Source organism: Panthera uncia (genome assembly GCF_023721935.1).
Source record: "Panthera uncia isolate 11264 chromosome C1 unlocalized genomic scaffold, Puncia_PCG_1.0 HiC_scaffold_3, whole genome shotgun sequence".
In the NCBI taxonomy this organism is placed as follows: domain Eukaryota; kingdom Metazoa; phylum Chordata; class Mammalia; order Carnivora; family Felidae; genus Panthera; species Panthera uncia.
This window is the reverse complement of record NW_026057584.1, coordinates 38,128,845-38,150,222: the sequence shown is the minus strand read 5'-3', so window position 1 is coordinate 38,150,222 and position 21,378 is coordinate 38,128,845. Positions and strand designations below refer to the sequence as shown.

At 33.8% G+C, this 21,378-nt stretch overlaps 1 protein-coding gene across 1 annotated transcript in view; it reads right to left on the bottom strand.

Moving 5' to 3' along the window:
- The window catches only part of PGAP1 (post-GPI attachment to proteins inositol deacylase 1), a 33,069-nt gene extending 15,384 nt beyond the window's left edge, over positions 1 to 17,685 (bottom strand). The window contains exons 1-11 of the mRNA XM_049615952.1: positions 17,680 to 17,685; positions 16,318 to 16,393; positions 13,228 to 13,301; positions 13,073 to 13,124; positions 12,519 to 12,585; positions 11,998 to 12,106; positions 10,306 to 10,344; positions 5,012 to 5,105; positions 3,111 to 3,201; positions 2,135 to 2,332; positions 926 to 1,061 (exon numbers count right to left, since the gene is read on the bottom strand). Of these exons, the coding sequence (XP_049471909.1) occupies positions 926 to 1,061; positions 2,135 to 2,332; positions 3,111 to 3,201; positions 5,012 to 5,105; positions 10,306 to 10,344; positions 11,998 to 12,027 (588 nt within the window). The 5' untranslated portion in view covers positions 12,028 to 12,106; positions 12,519 to 12,585; positions 13,073 to 13,124; ... (1 more) ...; positions 16,318 to 16,393; positions 17,680 to 17,685. The remainder of the gene's footprint in view (positions 1 to 925; positions 1,062 to 2,134; positions 2,333 to 3,110; positions 3,202 to 5,011; positions 5,106 to 10,305; positions 10,345 to 11,997; positions 12,107 to 12,518; positions 12,586 to 13,072; positions 13,125 to 13,227; positions 13,302 to 16,317; positions 16,394 to 17,679) is intronic.
- Positions 17,686 to 21,378: the final 3,693 nt, after the last annotated feature.

Sequence of the window (21,378 nt, the reverse complement as noted above, 5' to 3'; positions counted from 1 at the left end):
CATGTCCTGTGAGTAAAATATTTGATTATCTTCATTATAGCATAAGGAATTTAACATGTTTCACACATTCCACATCACTGAAAATCTGAACTTGGTGAAATGTTTATAAGAACCTGAGAAAATCTTTTAATTTGCTATGTTTGCTTAAGCTAAGTATTTGAGAAAATTTTGCTTACTGGATCAATTATTTGCAACATCCAATTTGAAAAGCTAAAAATATCATATTTATAAATCAAAGCAGTAAACAGATTTTTCTGATAGACAAAATTCCTTTGGAAAACTGAAAATAAATTGTATTAGTGTTAAAAACAGACATAAGTCAACTTTGTTTAAAAAAGGAAAAAAAAGATGATCCATTCTGTTATCAACCGTCTCTACATAAGCCTCATGTGGAGAGTATGCAGTTGTATAACCTAGATTTTCCTGCAAAGCTGTCAGCCTTCTTGGAAGTGTTTTTTGGTTTCCCAGTAAAATTATCAGACTATTTTATCCTTGCCTTCTGATTCTCCAGCAACATCTGTTAACATTCTACATTATCTCAGTACATTTGAAAGCTTGATCCCACTGACATAATTTTTTGTTTACTACCCGTGTTTAAAGAGGTGTGAATAAAAACTGCTCTAGTAAAATATTTTTTAAAAAGCTAACATTACTTGTAAGAGCAAGAAGCAATGTGAAACAGGTTACATCTTCTTCCCCTTTTTTTAAAATACACTAACCAAACTCAGATTAATAATTTCAGCTTTACAGTGAACTACGTATTTTAAATAACTAAGATGTTTAAAAAAGCCTTTTACACTTAAGCCTGTTAGAGAATAGAAGGTTACTACAGCTGTAATTAAAATTTTTGTTAACAACACCAAAGGAAATTCTATGCCTGCCTGACCCAAAGCCCAGCCATTGTGACTTCAGTGATATGACATACCTTAAACACATAATAAAGATAAGTAAGAAGTATGGCAAATGCTCCACAAGTTGTCCAACTAACTATGATCAAAACAATGGTCAAAAAGGGCAAGTCTAGTGATATCATCTTGATATCTTTAGGAAGTTCAGGGGGCCTGGAAAAAAATAAGAATAAAGCTTTTACAAGTATATTAACAGTTACCTACATGGTCACATATAAGAAGAAAACAATTCAGTACTCTGCCAGGCTCTCCTGCTTATTAATATGCAAGTACCATAAGGTAAGCAGTAAAATGTTTTTTCATAAAGGCAAGGGATGACACACATTTGATTGTAAATTCTGTAATACACTGTGATAGCTCCTCTTTCACTTAGATACACTATGGCTGATACTAAGAAAAAAACGTTGCTACAAATAATCATTAATAATAGGCTCTCTGCCATGTATTTCTGATCTTGATTAAGAGGAAAAACAGTTTTCTATTTCTTAAAGTCTTGAGATCACTCAGACAATGTGATGCTAGTAGTGTCTGAAGCATCTCAGAAGGGTGAAGGAAGAAGGCAGACCATAATCCCCTCTGTGACAGTAAATCATATAATATGTCTGGTGAGGAGCAGTGGCAATGGAAACTAGGTCAGTGGTTTATCAGAAAAGCCTACCAGTAACTTCAAACTTTGTCTATGGGCCTGTAATAAAACTCTAGGCAATGTTTTTGGAATTTTTATGCATTTCACCTAATCTGATCTTAAGTATCTTGACTGGAATCTATTGCCCCCAGGTTTGACTGAAAGTTAGCATATAAAAGCACTGCCAGAGAAACACTTCTTCCTTGGAAAGATTTACAGCCATAAACATTAAAACTACTTCTGTAATCTGTCAATATTTTTTTTAAGTAATGTCAACCCACAATATGTGGCTCTAACTCGTGACCCCAAGCTGAAGAGTTACACACTCTACCAATTGAGCCAGCACAACATCCCTCTGTCAAACTTTTTTGATTAACTCTTGGCATTAAGGTCTAACTCAAATATAGCATTTATCTTGCGATAATATATTTTTAACAAAAGTTTTATTTAGATATAGCTTTGAACATTAATCCATGTTTTTCTAGTCATACATCTTTCCTTAGAAATTACAGTTTAGTGAAAGCAAATTAATATTGAAGATCCTTATCAAAATATAATTTTTTCCTTAAGAGCAATGAGAAAGCTTTTGGTCATTCTTTACCTTTTCAAAGCTAGCCACAATGAAGAAAGGAGTCTCACAGATGTAGAAGAAAGTAGACCACCCCAGTAGGCAGTACATGTTCCAAACAGAAAGAGAACCAAGGATACAAGGGGGAAACACATACTCTGACTAGTTAAAACGATGGCATCTAATTCTGGCAACAATAACACATCCCATAATTCCTTAAACCATTTATATCTGTGGATAGAAGAAAACATACAATAAAAGCAAAAAAAAAAAAAATCAACAACTTTCAAATATTTAATATCTGAGGTGTTTGACCATTTACTACAGTCCCCAAAGTTCAATGATACTCAATTCATAATTATACTGAAAAACACATTTCAATTCCTTGTAGAGAAAAAGTCATTTATCTTCCAAGTAAGTCTACTGATCTTCAAGGATCTGAATCCTGAGTCTCAATATAACTCCACTGCTCTCTATTGATCATTGTAATGAAGTAACAAGTGATCTTTTTTTTAGGTTAGAAAACCAACAATTGTCATGACAGAAGAAAAGAGATCTAAGTATATTGGTTCTTAACCAAAAAACCCACAAAATGTGAATAAATTAAAAAAGGAATGTTATGTGTGGTAGAGAGATCCAAAATATACTTGTATGGGAAGAAAAAGTGATCCGAGACATCATTTCATCAATACTCTATAATGGTTTGTGTTCATGAATCTGGGATACTCAGAGATCATGGACCATGTACATCCATTTGCAAATGTTAAAAGTCTGGTATATTTACAGACTAAGTTTCTACAAGTGATTATATATATATATATAATTTTAAAACCTTTGAATTGGTTATAGTATTAAAGTAAATGTTGATATACCAATTAGGCCTCTGCCTAAGAGAAAAACCTCATTTAATAAAACATATTTTTATGAAAATTTATATTATGTTATGGGGCCAAACATGTTTTATACATATAAAACAATTAAAATCATTTTCACAGATAATAAAACTTACCCCAACAGAAACTTAATCATAAGTACAAAAGGATCAACTTTATATGGCTTGGCTTGTTTATCCAACATAGTAGCATATTCTAAGCAATGACCTGGTGATTAAAAAAAAAAATTATATGTAGTAAAGAATTCATAGTGATTAAGTATAGACTTATCATACACTGACTGCATTACCTGTAAGAGCAATATATTTCTTGTTACAAAGCAAGGGTCATTACTATCAAAGACACTATCTTCAAAAGATTAAAAATCACTGTAATTCAACAGATCTCATACAAGAGGACACAATCACTTGTTAAACAGCTTCAGGAAGCCAAAGCTGGGGTTTCACCATTTGTATTTTCACAAAGCTCCAAAGGTGATTTAAAAAAAACAACTCTATAGAGATATGATTCTTATACTACACAATTCATTCAAAATATATGCAATTCAGTGGTTTTAAGCATTCACAGATATGCCTTCCTCACCACAATCAGTCTTAGAATATTTTCATTACTCCCAAAACAAACTTTGTTCCCTTAACTGTCACCTCCAATGTCTCCTTATTCCCAGGCAACAACTAATATCTTTTCTGTCTTTATAGACTGGCCTATTCGGAACATTTCATATAAATGAAACCATGTAATATGTGGTCCTTTATGATGGGATTTCACTTGGCATGTTTCCAAGATTCATCCATGTTGTAGCACCTATCAGCACATTTTATTTAGCCATTTATCAGCTGATAGATATTTGGGTTGTTTCCACTTTTTGGATATTATTAACAGTGCTCCTGTGAACATGTATGTACAAGTTTAGTATGGGTGTATGTTTATATTTTTCGTGTAACTAGGAGTACAGTTCCTGAGTCATACTGTAACTGCCAGACTACTCTCCAAAGCACCTATACCATTTTACATTCCCAACAACAGTGTATGAAGGTTAAAATGAATACTAAAGGTAGACTTGAAATTGTAAGTTGCTGAAAGGGAATGAGTAGCTGGAGAAGGATTTGGCAAGATGGAAATGGTAAAGGTTATTTCTGGACAGCTTTTACGTATTTTGGTCCTACTCTCTTCCTATCTCTTACTATCCAAGCCCAACAAGTGTGTGAGGGCCTTACAAAGTAGGCTCCTGGGAAACTATTCTAATTGCAACAGACTAGGGAAGGTTTTGTGCAATGTAGTGTCTATTCTGTATTTGCCTCTCCAGATCCATTCCATCGCCACCCTTTACTTTGCTCTGAATTCTGGGAGGCTGACTTCGGTTCAGTGAATGATAGGCACTGGAAGATAAGAGGAAATAAGGTTAGTGTATTTACTTCCCCATCTTTCTCCCTGCTGACAGTGGCTGGAGCTGCAGTAATGCTGCCCTCTCGTATAGCTCTCTCTAGGCTTGCTCCCTCTCTTGCCCTAGTCCTGAGGAGTATCAGATGGATCTGCTGCTAATCTGGCATTATCATTTCTTGTTGGTTTCCCCTAACCCATCACATACCTTTCAAATAGTCCCTTTATTAAGATTAACTCTCAATTATTCCATTCAGTGTGCCAGAACCTAACTGATACAGCTGATAACAGCCCAAATAATATGCTGAATGCCTATTATGTGCTTGACACTATGTTAGGCACCAGGAATGGAATGAAGAACAAAATCCCCATCAGTGAGACTCCACCTGTTAAGACATCCTCAGAAGAGAGGAAAAAACTTCAGACACAAAAGTATCTTTTCCTTACTGGAAAAGCCCAGTAAGGAATCTTCTTGGGTATTTCCTAAAACTAGAGGATCTCAAACCCTTGTAAACTTAAGAGATAGGTCATAAATTTTCAAGAAATTGAGGTATTCCTTAACCACATGACAGATAAATTAAGTAGAAATGAAGCACTAAAGAAGAAAGGGAGAGAGGAGGAATAGAAACATTCTTACCTGTTGAGAAAAGAGAGTATAACTGTCCTCCATAAGCAAGAAGGATACTAGATGTAACATAAGCAGGAAGAGCTCCACCATGAAATCTAACTACCTAGAAAACAGGCAAATCAAAAGGCAACTTTTGAATATTCGTGTTAATGAAATAAATGTACTTTCACATGAAATAAAAATGTCTTTCTTCACTTTTTATCTTTCCTGACATTGCCACAGAGGTATACTTCCAGTAATGGATACCAAAACTCTTAAGTAAAATAAATGTTAAGAATATACAGCATGCTAGAAACATGTTATCAGATTTTTTCATAAAGGTGTAACAAAAAATATATATAATTAAGCAGCATATGTATGTTACAAAGTTTTCTTACAAGGTACATTTGGTGAGCATGTATTTAATGTTTCAGGTTTGATACTAAACATTTTATATGCATTATCTCATGTTCTCCTCCCAAAAATCCTTTGAGGTAATTCTTATCCCTGTTTTACAAATGAAGAAATTCAGGCACAGGGAGCCCAAGTAACTTGCACAATTAAAAACATAAAAGACAAGCAAATTACTTGTTAACTCAATGTTCTCATCAGTAAAATGGAGGCAACAGCAGTACTTACCTTATAGGTGTTTTCAGGTTTAAAGATGTTCATTTGTGTAAAGCATTTAGAATATTAACTTAAACATGAAAAGCTATCAAAAAATATTAGCTATTATAGGCATACCTCATTTTATTGTTTTGCTTCATTGTACTTTGCAGATAATTGTGTTTGTGTTTTGTTTTTTTTCTTACAAATTGGAGGTTTGTGGCAACTGACACTGAGGAAGTTTACTGGTACCATTTTTCCAACAGAATTTGCTCACTTGGTGTCTGTCACTTTTGATAATTCTCACAATATCTCAAACTTTTTCATTATTATGCTTGTTATAATGATCTATGATGATTAATGACGACTCATGGAAAGCTCAAATAATGGTTAGCACTTTTTAGCAGCAATAAAGATTTAAAAATTAAGGTATGCATAGTTTTTTTAGACATAATACCATTACACACTTAATGGGCTGCAGTATAGTGTAACCATAACTTTTATATGTACCTTTATGTCATTTGACTTGCTTTATTATAATATTTGCATTATTGTGGTGGAACTTAACTCACAACTCCAAGTATAAGCCTATTAATATTTCTTAAATAGGGAGCTGTTTAAGGGGGGAAGGGAGGGATGAGCTGTTTTTATGTAAATGGAACTAAAGTCAAAAATTATTCATAGATAAATGACTATGAAAATCTAATGTATTTGGTCTTTCCCAATTTAGAAAGTGTTCCATCAATGTACTGCGCTCAATGTGCTTGGCACTGGGAATATAAGGGTGAGCACTAAGGAGTTTACAATGTAGTGACTTTGCTGTAATCTCATTAACAATTTAACACTTCAGTATCATTAGGTGCTTTAACTTCAAAGTCCTGGAGTTTTAAGGACAGATGAGGCAAGGGAATTCCAGGGTATTCATTTACTCACTTAGCCACTGACATTTAAACAAATTCAAATCTCACCCTCAGAACAGTGACAACACCTTGCCTTCACTCTACTCCCCTTCTCTCTCTAGTTACTGCCTTTTTCTTCCCTCTCGTTGCTAAACTTCTCAAGAGCTTGATGTGCTATCTCTCCTCTTTATCTGCCCACTCCTAATCTTTTGCTTGCATATACCAAAATAACACTAATGCTCCATGGACCCTTTTTCTGAGGTATGCCTGTATAAGGCTTTTAGGTCCTTTAGTGTCTTTGGAAATTGTGTGGAATGGGATTTAACTCAGAGACTAAATTCATAACCATTATGTTAGTGCCTCAAGACATTCTATCAGCTAATCTAATTTCTATAAAAATATATAAATACAACAAAAAGAAAGTGTTAAATTCTTTTAATGTTAAAGTTTTATTTTTTCAGCATAAAAAAGATTTATTATTCTCTGTAAGCACCTTTTAATGTTGAAGTTTTAAAAGAAATTTACCTTAAAGCATGTTCTCCAACCACCGTATTAAAAAAAAAAATGTACACTCTCCTGGCAATCTGATGAAAGCCATGGAAATGCATGTTTACACAAAATGGCATGTAAAATTTCAAGAAGCTCAAGGTCTCCCTGAATCTCCTTCATGGATTTCCAGGTTAAGATTAGAAAGACTCAAAAATAAAACCCCACTTACTGCCTATACTCATAATTTACAATTATAGCTTTGAGTGGAAGGAGAGGAGTTGAGCAAAGGGGAAAAGGTCATTTTTCTATTACTAAGTGATACTCAATGCCTGCTAATGACATGCTAGGAAATATATAGCATTCTTTAATTATCAATAGCATAGAAGGAAAGTTAAGCAGCATTCAGCCTTAGAGTCAGACTCCTGGGTTTAGACTATAGCTCTGCCTCTCACTAGCGCTGTGTCCTTGGGCAAGTTACTTTACCCCTCTTTTTCTCTGTCTTTATTAGTAAAATGGAGATAAACAGCACTTATCTCACAGGGAGTTTGAGGCTTAAATGTGTTCATCTGTATGAAGTATTTGGAATAGTAACTGGCACACATAGGTGGATCAGAAAATATTAGCTGTTATTATTAACCTTTAATGCTCTTCACTATCTTTGGAAATCTTCTAAGACTTCTTATATAGTATTCTGAATATAACAGTTCTTTGTAGTGACTGTCATTGTTGAGTATTAAGTATTATACTGGGCCACAGATATAGCTCATATAAAATATAATCCAACAATCCTAAATTGGCTTTCATGGATCATATTTAAATTGTAGACATGGTTCATTTGGTTTAGTATTTGGCACAGTATTTCTTTACATTTCAAATTAGAGGCCAACATTAAAAAAATTTTTAAAAAGGGGCACCCTGGGTGGCTCAGTCAGTTAAGCATCTGACTTCCGCTAGGTCATGATTTCTCCGTGAGTTCAAGCCCCATGTTGGGCTCTGTGCTGACAGCTCAGAGTTTGAAGTCTCCTTTGGATTCTGTGTCTCCCTCTCTTTCTCTGTTCCTCCCCCACTTGCACTCTGTCTCTCTCTCTCTCTCAAAAATAAATAAAGATTATGGGGCACCTGGGTGGCTCAGTCAGTTAAGAGTCCGACTTCAACCTGGGTCATGATCTCACGGTCCGTGAGCTCAAGCCCCACGTCAGATTCTGTGTTGACTCAGATTCTATGTCTCCCACTCTCTCTGCCCCTCCCCTGCTCATGCTCTGTCTCTTTCAGTCTCAAAAATGAATAAATGTTAAAAAATAAATAAAGATTAAAAAAATTAAAAATTTTTTTAATCTAAAAATCCAGACTTCCAGCTTCTCTTAAAACCTAAAGATTTGGCAACATTAGACTTTATTCCTACACCAAAATGATTTACTAATTTATATAATTCTGTTGAGAAAGTAACTTCTGGTTTATTTTTTGTCCTCTCTTTCATTAGAGTAGACTAAAGAGTATGTAAATAATTTTCCTTTTTCTGGAAAAAAAATTAATTTTATGGAAAACTGTCTAATCAGAAGCTAAAGATTCTCTCAAGCAAGCTTTCTCTTTATTCTTCTTCTCAGTCTTCTTTGAATCAGCAACACTGAAAATATGTATGAATGATATATACAACTTCAATTCATTCTCCTGTTCTCAAGCTAAATTTTTAAACAAACATGAAGAAAGAGCATCTGGTATCTTTCCAGTAATCTGAGGACTTAATTACCACAAATTCTTTGACATTTAAAAAAAGCATCCACCATTGATTCTGTAACACCTACATATCTTGTTTTTTTAGGTAAATTTCCATGCCTAAGCAAGAATACTAGCATATTCTTCTTTGGTGGACAGATAATTAGGCTTTGCTATCAAGTATCAAGCTAACTTGACTTTTTTGGTCACTAATCTGAATTATGGAGCCACGGGGATGATATGGGTAAGAGAGTATGTTGTATCCTCAGCCTATATCACTGTATACACTAACATGCCTTCTGGACATACTAAATATACAACAGCATCAATTCTTCCCCTATATTCCTTAATTTTTCTTAATAAAGGTCCCTTAACAATCTAGAGTATTTCTTAGAACTATCATCCATGATGCTATTTTCCAATTTATACCAACATTTAATCTTCTCTTCCTAATGTAGCACATTTTACACATTAACTTACAATTTTCTAATGATCACAAATTTAAAAATAATTACAATCTAGCTCTCACCAGGTTGCTGTGAGAATCAGATGAGATAATGCATATAAAAAATTTTTGAATTTAATTTTGGTTTGTAAATTTTATAAATATAGAATGAGTTAAGTCTTAAAAATTCTGCTCTGCCCGAATTACAAAACACAAGAGACCAAAAAATAAAGTAAAATTAATAGAGGGCACAAAAAAATTTTAGTCAATTTTAAAACCACTATATAATTTTTCTGACTAATCAATACTATTATTTATGTTATACATAAATATAACAGGTTATACAATTCTGCAAATTATAATGATGCTGAATAATTTAGTAGCTCTGTTACTTGATAAGTTATTTCTGTAACACTATTTGCTTATGAATTATACTCACCAAAAGAATTTAAAATATTTCAACATGTTTCTATTTATTTATTTATTAAAGATTATTTATTTTGAGAGAGTGAGCACATGTGTGAGTCGGGGAGGAGCAGAGAATGAGGGAGAGAATCCCAAGCAGGCTGTGCACTGTCAGTGCAGAGCCTGACATGAAGTTCACTCTCACGAACCAGGAGATCAAGACTTGAGCTGAAATCAAGAGCTGGGCACAACCCGACTGAGCCACCCAGGCACTCCAACATATTTATTTTTAATATAATTTACTTTTTATTTTTTACAAACTAAGCACACACAACATAAAAAGTCACTTGAAAATGTTTGTTTATATGAGAGCCTAAAATTTTATTGGATTATGACTTATAGCACAGTATGAGCAACATAAAATCTTTATAAGACATTCATTTAGCCAAAAATATTAGTTTGTTTGCAAATCAAGAATCAGCTCTCAATTCTTAGGAATGAAACCATCACCTTAAAGCCAGGGGTGGCCAACTATGACCTATCTGTGAAGAATGGTTTTTGGATTTTATTAAAGCAGGAGAAAGAAGGAAAAGGAAAAAGACTGGGGGTGGGGGGAGGAAGAAGCAACTGTAGCAGTAGCAGCAGCAAAAGACCATATTTGGTATGTTAAAATATTTCATTATCTGGCCCTTTTATAGAAAAAGTTTGTAACCTGTGCCTCATAGTATCTATTTACAAGGCAATCAATAATCAACCAGGAATCTTACCTGTCCAAGAATTTGTGAAAAGGAAGTCTTAACTGTGACCTAGTTTAAAATAATCATAAAAAAAAGAGGTTATTTCTCCTAAACTCTTCTAGTTCACATTTTATTAAATTGAACACTTCTGCACATCTCTAAACACAATCGTTAATTTTTTTAATAACCAACCTAAAGGCACTTACAGTCTTAAAAGGATCCTCTGAACCAGAAATTTTAATTTGCAATAAGTATAGTTTTATTATTCAATATATGTTCCTTCTAATTCTTTGATAATTGGATGAATGCTATGGTACATGTGATAGGTAACCCTTTACTAACTAGAATTTTTGATTAACCAGAATCTTAGTATTGGGTCATATAATCTAAAGGAATTTACTGATTGAGTCCAGAAGCTATACATATGTCTGAACAATTAAACACAAATTAACCTACTACATAACTGATATTTTAAAAACCTCAAACCTACAACTGTACAGCACTAAGTATAGTTAAGCTAAGCCAATTCTGAGTAAATTTCATAAAAACAAGTTTCACATGATATAAGACCAGGAACAAATGGAGTGTATTTGGTAAAATTTAAGCCAAAACAATGTATTAAAAAGAAATTCATCATTAATTACCTCTATTATAAATATACCCTTTTTGATATTAGCAAGTCTGGGAAAAGGAAATATGTATTTCATAAGGAAATTATAAAATGGCTATTTATAATACTGACTTTTTAAAAATGTAAAGTAGTTAAAAAATATTGACATTTTCAGAGTGTGCAGTACATGGAGCCAAATTATTATGCAATTCTCACTCTCACTATTAGAACTATGAAGACATGTTAAAAACCATTACAGCCCTACAAAATCCTTCAATGTTAGAAACAATGAAGATATCAAACCAGTAATAAATTCCATGAAATCTAAAATAACTCATAATTTAGGTTCAACTGAAACTTGTTGCTACGAACAGATTCTATTCATGTAACCTACCAATTCTAGTTTACCACAAGAAAGTCAATTCCAATGAAGAATCCAAATAAGGTTGATTGAAAGGAATTGCATGGAAAGAAGTTATTTCACATAAACTGGAAACCACCATTAAATGTATATATACTTCAATCCCTTAAACCTGGAATCCTTAGAACCTGGCATATTTGGATACATAGGGACTCTTGTAGTTCATGAATCCATAAGGGTAAATGTTGCTCAAGTCTATTTCCCTTCTCTTATAGCAGAGATCTGTTGGTTGTTAAAACAAACACAATAGGCACTACATTGCACATTAATGACTAACAGATTTAAAAAGCTAATGAAAAGGAAAGAAGATTCTTAACCTTATCCAATAGAGCTGGAAACCAATACACATCATGTCAATTATTGCAGAAAAGCCGTGTCAGCTGATTTCATGATATTCTTCAATTTACAGAGGATTTTGGACTTTGGGTTTCTAAATTTAGAAGGTTAGTCTACAGTCTCAATTTTTTGCTTATTTTCTACTATTTATTAAGATGTATACTTTTAATAGTCCACCTAGGAAAATACTAGGGTGGTGCTAACAGGCAAAATGCAGAATATTTAAAGCATCATAAATGTCTATTTTGTATATTTACTGGTTTCCACATTGCCATATATCTGAGACTAATAAAAAAATATATTTCCTATTTATTCTATAACTAAATCTTAAAAATTAAGTAAACATACAACTTACTTCATACTGACAGTCTGAAGATGTGTACATTTTTAATAATGCTACCTGGCTCTCATTTTCTGGTTGAGCAATATGGAGTTTCAGAGAAATTTCTGTGGAAGATGGTACCCTGAAAAGATAATTCAAGTATCATTTCTCAAATACAAAATACTGTTAAATAACCATGGCTAAGTTAATCCTTGCACAACACAATGACAGAATGGAGAGGAAGACACATGTCAGACATGTTATTAAAAATGGGACACTTTTCCAATCCTATCACAGTCGTTTGCTCATTCAACTAGAAGAGAAGTTGGAGGATGGTCTAGGAAGGGGTTGATGTTCCAAGCAAGTAAGGTTTAAATTCTAGATCATTTAGGTAAGAATACTATGTTATCTTATGAGCGCAATGCTACATAAAGGATAGTTACCTTTTATTAAGAGGCACTTAGTTTCACTAAAATTTCACTATGATTTAAATAAACAGAATATGTATTATTCAAAAACACCAAAGTTTAAGATAAATTCTTTAATATACTTACTGTGCAATAGTTAGTGAATCCTCATAAGACCAAGGAATATGAAGTTTATAGATACTAGTTATTTCTTCTGTGAAAACATAAAGGAAATACATGTTACTAACCTTATGTTACATTAAATGTTACATAAACTACTATAATACCTAACTAACTACAGTTACCCATTTCATAAAAAATAACCAGTAAGAATTATATCACATAAGAAATTATGGAGAATTATTAACTAATAATGTTTAATTAGACTTACAAAAGATATTAAAGCATATGGGAAATACTAAGAAACTGAAAAAAAGCTAAACCTGAATTACTATAGTGAGACAGAAAGATATACAGTATTTTTAAAAAATGTGGATATTTAAACTGATACAGTTGAAGATGCTTAGTGTTAACAAAGGGTCTGTGTTAAATCTGTTGGAAACATAAACAGTTTTTCTACTATCATTTATTTAATTTTAATTCACATAAATACACAAAATAATAAGCACTACAGAAAATTCAAGTAAAGACCTACTGATTCTTCAAATGACAATACTATTCTTCTCAGAAAATACACTTACCTTTTACTCCTGAGCACTTGCTCACTACGTTGATTTTAAAAGCTTGGTATATCTAATAAGCGTATGACCACAAAAACAAAAAAGTAAAAGTTTATTTGTTTGCTTAATTACATAGTAAAGTAAAATCAAATCCTTGTTATAATCAGGATAATTACCTGTCCAAAGTTTAGAAGTTCTATATTATAAAACAGGCCACTTGTATTTAATAACACTTTCCTTGAAGAGAGTCCTGTTGAATTGAAAGCATTGTATTACTTAGAACACCAAAGAATTTTTTTAAAAAGTACTGATTGCTTAATAATGCTAGCACATTTTTAATCTTAAAAAAGAGTTTAAAGATTTTCATTTCTGGTATGGAGGAGTGAACTAAAAATCCTATCCTCCTTCAATAAACTCTAGATAACATTTATAATGTATGTATTTTAAAAAGTCAAGTATAAATTTCCAATTTCAAAAAGGTATGCTTTCTTGGTAGATCTCTTAGAAGTTTGTTATCTTTAATGAGATGAGTGATTCAGAGTTTCCTTTTTACCAAAAATAAACAAACAAATAAATAAGGTGGGTGAGGGATAAAAATCTAAAGGAAAAGGAAGTTTCCTCTCTCAGGTAACAGATTCTTTAAACAAATGGAATACTAAAAAAATATATTTTAAGAATGGGTCATGCCAAAAGGGTAAGGAGCCAATCTAAAATGAGCTCTTAATATCCAATACTGGAACAACTTAAAAAAAAATGTAATGACAGTATTAAATTATAATCCAATGAGCCTGGGTGGCTCAGTCGGTTAAGCAGCCGACTTCAGGTCATGACCTTGTGGTTCACGATTTCTAGTGCCATGTCTGAGGCCTGCTTTGGATTCTGTGTCTCCCTCTCTCTCTCTCTGCCCCTCCCCCGCTTGTGCTCTTTCTCTCTCTCAAAAATAAATAAAAACATTTAAATATAATAGAATGAATAAAGTAAATATCCACGAGTCATACTGACATAAATAAAAACTGAGTAAGTAAATAAATAGAGAAGGGACAACTTTACTTTCACAAAAATTATAATACAGAATACCAGTAATAATTGCCTCAGACTAGAAGAACCAGGGGTGCCTGATGGCTCAGTCGGTTAAGCATCTGACTTCGGCTCAGGTCATGATCTCGTGGTTCCTGAGTTTGAGCCACACATGGGACTCTCTGCTGACAATGCGGAGCCTGCTTGGGATTCTCCCTCTCCCTCTGTTTCTGCCCTTCTCTCTCTCTCTCTCTCTCTCAAAATAAATAAACTTAAAAAAAAAAAAAAGGATGCTAAAATTAGTGGGTTATTTTGAAGATAAACAGGGTAAATATTCTCAAAGTAGTCCCCCCAAGATATTTATTAAGTACAAAAAGGAAACGAGTAAATTTACAGTGGAGAAACCTGGCAGACACTACCTTAACCAAGTAATCAAGGTTAACGTTGCTAGTTATGTGTGCAATGATACGATACACTGAGATGTACACATCGCTTTGGTGATATGCTTGTTAAAAAAGCACAATCTTAATCTAATCATAAGAAAGCATCAGACAAATCCAAATATTTGATATTCGATATTCTATAAAACAACTGACAAGTACTCTTCAAAAGGTGTCAAAGTTATGAAAGACAAGGAAAACCTGAGGCACTATCAATATCAAGACTAGAAGAGATGATGGGGTGCCTGGGTGGCTCAGTCGGTTGAGCATCTGACTTTGGCTCAGGTCATTATGTCATGATTTGTGAGTTTAAGCCCCACATTGGGCTCTCCGCTTTGGACCCTCTGTCTCCCTCTCTGTCTCTGTACCTCTCCCATTCACGCTCTCCACCTTAAAAATAAATAAACATTAAAAAAAAACAACAAAGACTAGGGGTGCCTGGGTGGCTCAGTCAGTTAAGCGTCTGACTCTTGGTTTCAGTTCAAGTCATGATCTCATGGTTCATCATTTAGAGCCCTGTGTCAGGCTCTGTGCTGACAGCTCAGAGCCTGGAGCCTGCTTCAGATCCTGTGTCTCCCTCTCTCTCTCTGCCCGTCTCCCTTTCACACTCTCTTTCTCTCTCTCAAAAATGGATAAACATTTAAAAAAAAAAAAAAAAAAGACTAGAGAAGATGAATAGGACATGACAACTGAATGCAGTGTGGGAACCTAGAGAACAGTGGTGGAAAAACTGATGAAAACCAAATAAAGCCTATAATTGGTCAATACTATTGTACTAATTTCTTAGTTTTGAAAATTGTATTATTTATGTTAAGGTGAATGAAGGATAAAAATTTTGTGCTCTTTCTATAACTGTCCTGAGTGTTCAAAATTATTTCAAAATAAAATTAAAAAAAATATTTAGTTATGTGTATTTTACCAGAGTAAAAAAAAAAAGAAAAGAAAAGAAAAGAAAGGAAAAGAAAAGAAAAAGAAACCATAAAAGAATTAGAGAAACCTTAAAACTTCCATACGGCAGGCAGCTATTTATACCTTACAATAAACATTAAAATTTTTTTTAATTTGAGAGAGAAAGAGCGTGCGCACAAGGGAGAGGCAGAGAGAATCCCAAGCAGGTCCATGCTGTCAGGGGCAGAGCCCACCATGGCGCTTGAACCCATGAACCATGAAATAATGACCTGAGCTAAAACCAAGAGCTGGGGGCTTAACCGACTGAGCCACCCAGATGCCCTAACTTATAAATAAACATTTTATTAAAAAGGCCAATATGGGGGCGCCTGGGTGGCTCAGTCGGTTAAGCGTCCGACTTCAGCTCAGGTCACGATCTCACGGTCCGTGAGTTCGAGCCCCGCATCGGGCACTGGGCTGATGGCTCAGAGCCTGGAGCCTGCTTCTGATTCTGTGTCTCCCTCTCTCTCTGCCCCTCCCCCGTTCATGCTCTGTCTCTCTCTGTCTCAAAAATAAAAATAAACGTTAAAAAAAAAAATTAAAAAAAAAAAAAAAAAAAGAAAAAGGCCAATATGTAGTATAAATTCACGGAAGAACACATACACACACACACACAATTACCAACAAACGTACATGATTAGGGAGAAAATTAAAGTTTCCATTTTCAAAAGATGCCTGCTGGCCCAGTATTAAATAAGAATCAGAACACTGAACCACATCATATATTTATTCTAAGAACTATACTTCAAACACACAACATTTAATGTTACAGTCTCTCCATTACTGCAACTGACTGGCATAAAATAAATCACTGTTAAAAATAAAAGCAATTCTTAAGATTTCCAAAATCAAAGTACTTACCAAAGGAAAAAAGATGAGTTACAGGAAGCTGAATGGTTCTTGTCTCTTTTTTAAAGAATTCACAATCCACAACAAACTAAAATATAAAATATTGATTTATTAGAAAAAAATAGAATTAAATTTATAGTAAAATATCTTCACTTGATGTTTGAGTGGAAAATAAAAGTCTATAAACTAGCTTTGCAGAAGTTATTACCTATCACATTCTAACTCTGGCTATACTTAGATGGCCAACAATTACTCAAGGAGGGATACTAAACTAACAAAATCTGATGCACTATCTTAATTTCATAGACAAATTATTGGAGGATCATTTGTGTAACAGCTGATGTATAGCAGTTTTCTTCAGGTTACTTTTAGGTGTTCGTAGAAGGACTTTAAAGGATGGATCAAAGCATTAAGAACCAAGGTTAACTCAAGATTAATTAGAGATTTAAATAAAAATCTCTGAATACTTTCAAAGTCAAAAAGAAATGATTTTGTTACATTTACTTTTGTAAAAATCCCATATTTATTATGTATCTACAACACTTTAATTAGACTACAAAAGACTTGGAGACAGACATATTACCATTCATCTACCAATCATTAACGCTATTTGTATGATTATTTCAGGTTAAACAGTGATTGGAATAAATGGAAAAAAAGGTTTAGTATGTATAAAGCAAGAAAAAGAAATGCTATCTTGGGGCACCTGGGTGGTTCAGTTGGTTAAAAGTGTCTGGCTCTTGATTTCAGCTCTGGTATGATCTCATGGTTCAGTTCATGGGATGGAGCCCCGTGTAGGGCTGTGCACTGACAGCATGGTGCCTGCTTGGGATTCTCTCTCTCCCTCTCTCTGCCCCTCCCCTGCTTGTACACTCTCTCTGTCTCAAAATAAATAAACTTTTTTTTTTAAGTTTAAAAACTTGAGAGAATCCCAAGTAGGCTCTGTGTGCTATTAGCAAAAAGCCCAATGTGGGGTTCGAGCCCATGAACCATGCATGAGATCATGATCCAAGTCAAAATCAAGAGTCAGACACTCAACCAACTGAGCCAGAGGTGCCCCTAAATATACCAAAAAAGATGCCATCTCAAAAAAAGTAAAATTAAAATGTTACATTGGCATGATTACAAATTTTTGTAATGGCATTTCTTTTGTAATAACATTTCTACAACAGCATAAAGGAACTTTGCCCTAAGCTGTCTGCAATTAGAATGTCATCATTAAAATAATTTCCAAAAGGAAACCAAATTTCTTTGGTCTATAGGAGCCAAAGAAAAAAATTAATCTGATGCTTAATTGTAGTGAGCAAGTAGTTTGCTGTTGATAGGAAGTAGAAAGCCAGTGAGGTTAATCCTAGGGTTTTCCAATAAGTGTACCTTGGATTGTGCTTGAAGCTCAATAGATTGTTATTTTGTTTGCCTCTTAGGTGGATTTTTTGTTTCTGAAAGTGAAAAGCAGATGTGGGAAAATGCTATTTGACTACAGTGCACACAAGGGAATAAAAGGAAATACTTGTCAAGGGGCTTTGCTTTATTCCCTGCTTCTATACTTACATGGCCAAGAATACCATCAGACACTTTCCTTATAGAAAACCACCATTACAAGGTTAGGGCAATCATTTACTGAATAGGATTATTCATCTTATTTTTAACAAAGCATTTTTAGTGAGACATTGCCTCAGAGAACCATTTTAACTTTATTATTTTTTTAAGTTTATTTATTTTGAGCAAGAGTGCATGCGAGAGAGGGAGGGGCAGAGACAAATGGAGAGGGAGAGAATCCCAAACAGGCTCTGAGCTGACAGTCCAGAGCCTGATGTGGGGCTTGATCTCACTAACTGTGAGATTATGACCGGAGTCAAAATCAAGAATCTGACATTCAACCAACTGAGCCACCCAGGGACTCCAACAGAGAATTTTAAATCACTTTGTACGGGCATTTAAAATAATATAATTTTTATTGTTGCTTTAAAAATTTGGCTATGCTCTTTAAAATGGAATAAACCCATACCCAAGAAAAGAATTCAAGGTTCTCTTTCTAATGAACTTAATTATTTGTTTTCTGTCATCAAAAAAATGTAATTCCATATTTGTATATTGAAAATTGTATTATCAGTTGACTGAAAAATAAATTCAAACTATTTAAATATATGTATCCTTCTGATGATGGGTTACAACAGATATAGAGAAATTACGAAAGGCCTAAATTAACATTTTATAAGACTGGGTGTGTAAAAGTACAGTCAGCAAGTGGTACTTTCCAAAGAGCATTAAGACATATTAAATATTCATTAGGCTGCTAAGGCTGCCTATTTGTGAAAGGCTCATTCATTTCTTGGAATAACCAGAGATGGCCTTTCCAAGTTTGGGAAAGATGTTTAATTCATTCAAAACCAACTTACCTGACAGAAAACCCCCTAAAGAGAGCTTTTAGAATTGAAGATGTTGAATTATCTCTCACTTGAGCTAAGCAAAACAAAACAATCAATCTATTATAAGGTACTTCTAGATTCAGTCTTTGAGTTAATCTCTGACTACATCCCCTTTTTCCTTTATCTTTAAAATTTTCCTAACGATTTTGGCCTCAAATCTCTACAATTTTCTCATTCAAAAAACATTTTTTGAGCATTTATATGGTAGTGAGTTGCTAAAGGTTGAGGATGCTGAGTAGAATAAAATCTATCTGGTCTTAGTCTCAAAGAATTCACAATATGGTGGTGGGAATAGAGACATAAATTATAATTCAGTGTAATAAATCCCTCAAAGTTAAAGTGGCATGGAAGCAAGAGGTTGCCTAAAGGAGTCATGAAATGGAAAACAGGGGACACTTAAGCTAGATTTTGAAGGATAAATTTGTTGGGTGAAATATGGAAAGGGGAATAAAGGGTCTTTTACCTCCATTTTCTTGCTTCTCCCTCCCCCAACTTCCCTTAAAAATCACCATCTCTACCAAGTGGGAGTATTTCTATTCCCACTTCCATATTTCAAGTCCCCATAACCCCTTATGAAGTATCTTGTCTGTTTCTAATCCATGCACACTATAGATTCATCTTCCAAAACGGCTGATTTCTGAAAATCTTTCAGCTGTCTACTAACTCATGAATTCTATAAAGTCCCGAATCTTCCAATCAAAGTCCTCCACAATATGGCCATGGACTACTTTCCCAGACTTTTCTTCCACCAGTATTCTACCCATGGTGGCCATCTTTTTAAAATTACTGTTTACTTATCCATTGTTTTCCAAACATATCCTACACTTTCACACTTGCATACTTGGATCTATTTCTTTGACCCAGCAGTGCTGTTCATTATAACTTTCTGCAATGATGTTACTATTGAGCACCTGGAATGTGGCTAGTACAACCAAGGAAATTAATTTTTTATTTTATTTAGTTTTGTTTTTGAATTAAATAGCCACATGTGCTCATAACACCCATATTGGATAGCACAGGTCTACAATGTTCATTCTACCCATAAAAATCTTAACTATCCTTTAAGGCATTTTACTTTATTATCTAAAAATCTTTTTTTCATTTTTATTTATTTGAGGGGGAGAGAGAGAGAGAGAGAGAGAGAGCGAGCGCACACAAGCAGGGGAGAGGTGCAGAGGAAGAGAGAGAAAGAAAATCCCAAGCAGGCTCCATATTCAGCCCAGAGCCTGAGGCAGTGCTCGATCCCACGATCTGAGACAAAATCAAGAGTCGGATGGTCAACTGACTGAGACACCCAGGCACCCCAAGGCAATTTTAAATATCACTTCATAATAAAGCGTTTCTTCATTCCATCATTCAGAGATAGCTCCCCTTCTTATACTTATTTACTTACTATATTCTGATTTGTATTATATTTTTGGGTATCTCACTGTTCCCTCTGCTTCCAAATGTTTCTCTCCCCTACCCAACAGTACGTAGCTTTTTGAGAATAAGATTGATTTGTGGGCCTCCTATAATTCCTGGCAGAGTCTTAACATAAAAGGGTACTCAATAATGAAGAGATTTTGAAAGAATAATATATAAATTAAGTTCCCACTTTGAACACAGAGACTCAGGTTTATTCTACTTAGTTCATGTTAGAATAGATGATCCTATGATTTAACAGTCTTAGGTGGATCACTGAACTAGCCACTGTTTTAGATAAGCATTATACTAATGAAGTCATCAAAAAATAACTTAAATATTTAGCATGAGTATCCATAAAACATTCTGATAATAACCTTAATCCATTTGTTACCTTACTTCCATGAACAGATGGTACATAAACCACAAGATGAGACAAAGAAGGATAGTCTTGAAGTCTTAATGTCAGAGACTGAAAAAAAAAAAAAACAAAAAAACCCCACAATATAAACAGCTGATTTCTGATGGTACACAGAGCTTAAAGCATGTTAAAAGATAAATTACAAACACTAATTTCTTATTATTTTGTTATTAAAGAAACTGATTTCAAACTTCACATTTAGGACTTTGTAAAATTCCCATATTTACATTTTCAGGTTAATAATCCTGCTGAAGTCAAATTCCTGATAATTTTGTAAGTACAGACTACCAAAAATATTCCTTGAACTATATCCCTTCTTGTAAAACAAATGACACTTAATACTAAATTTAGTGGTTTTACATAATTATTTCCAGATATGGTATCTTTTATAACTTATCCATTTGTTTTTTTTATAACACATGATTTCTACATTTATTTTGGTGGTATATGACAAAGAGCATTCAATGAATGAATAAATGAATACTAAAAATAATGGAAGAGTTGCAACTTAACCTCAAATGATTGATCTAGCCCAAGCAGTAAAGACTTGCCATCTCATGATGTATATAAACATCACCTCTTGGAAATTATTCAGCAAATGACATGAAGACACAATACGACTAATAATGTACCTTATCAAATGAACATCTCTATTTTCAAAATTAAGACCAGATCCTTTAGTCCATATTTTGAGGAATGATTAGATAGGAGACTGGTCGATTTAATGAAAAGCGAAGCCACCATATACAGGGATTTTTTTTTTTTAAGTTTATTTATTTTGAGAGAGACCACGAGCAGGAGAGGAGCAGAGAGAAAAGA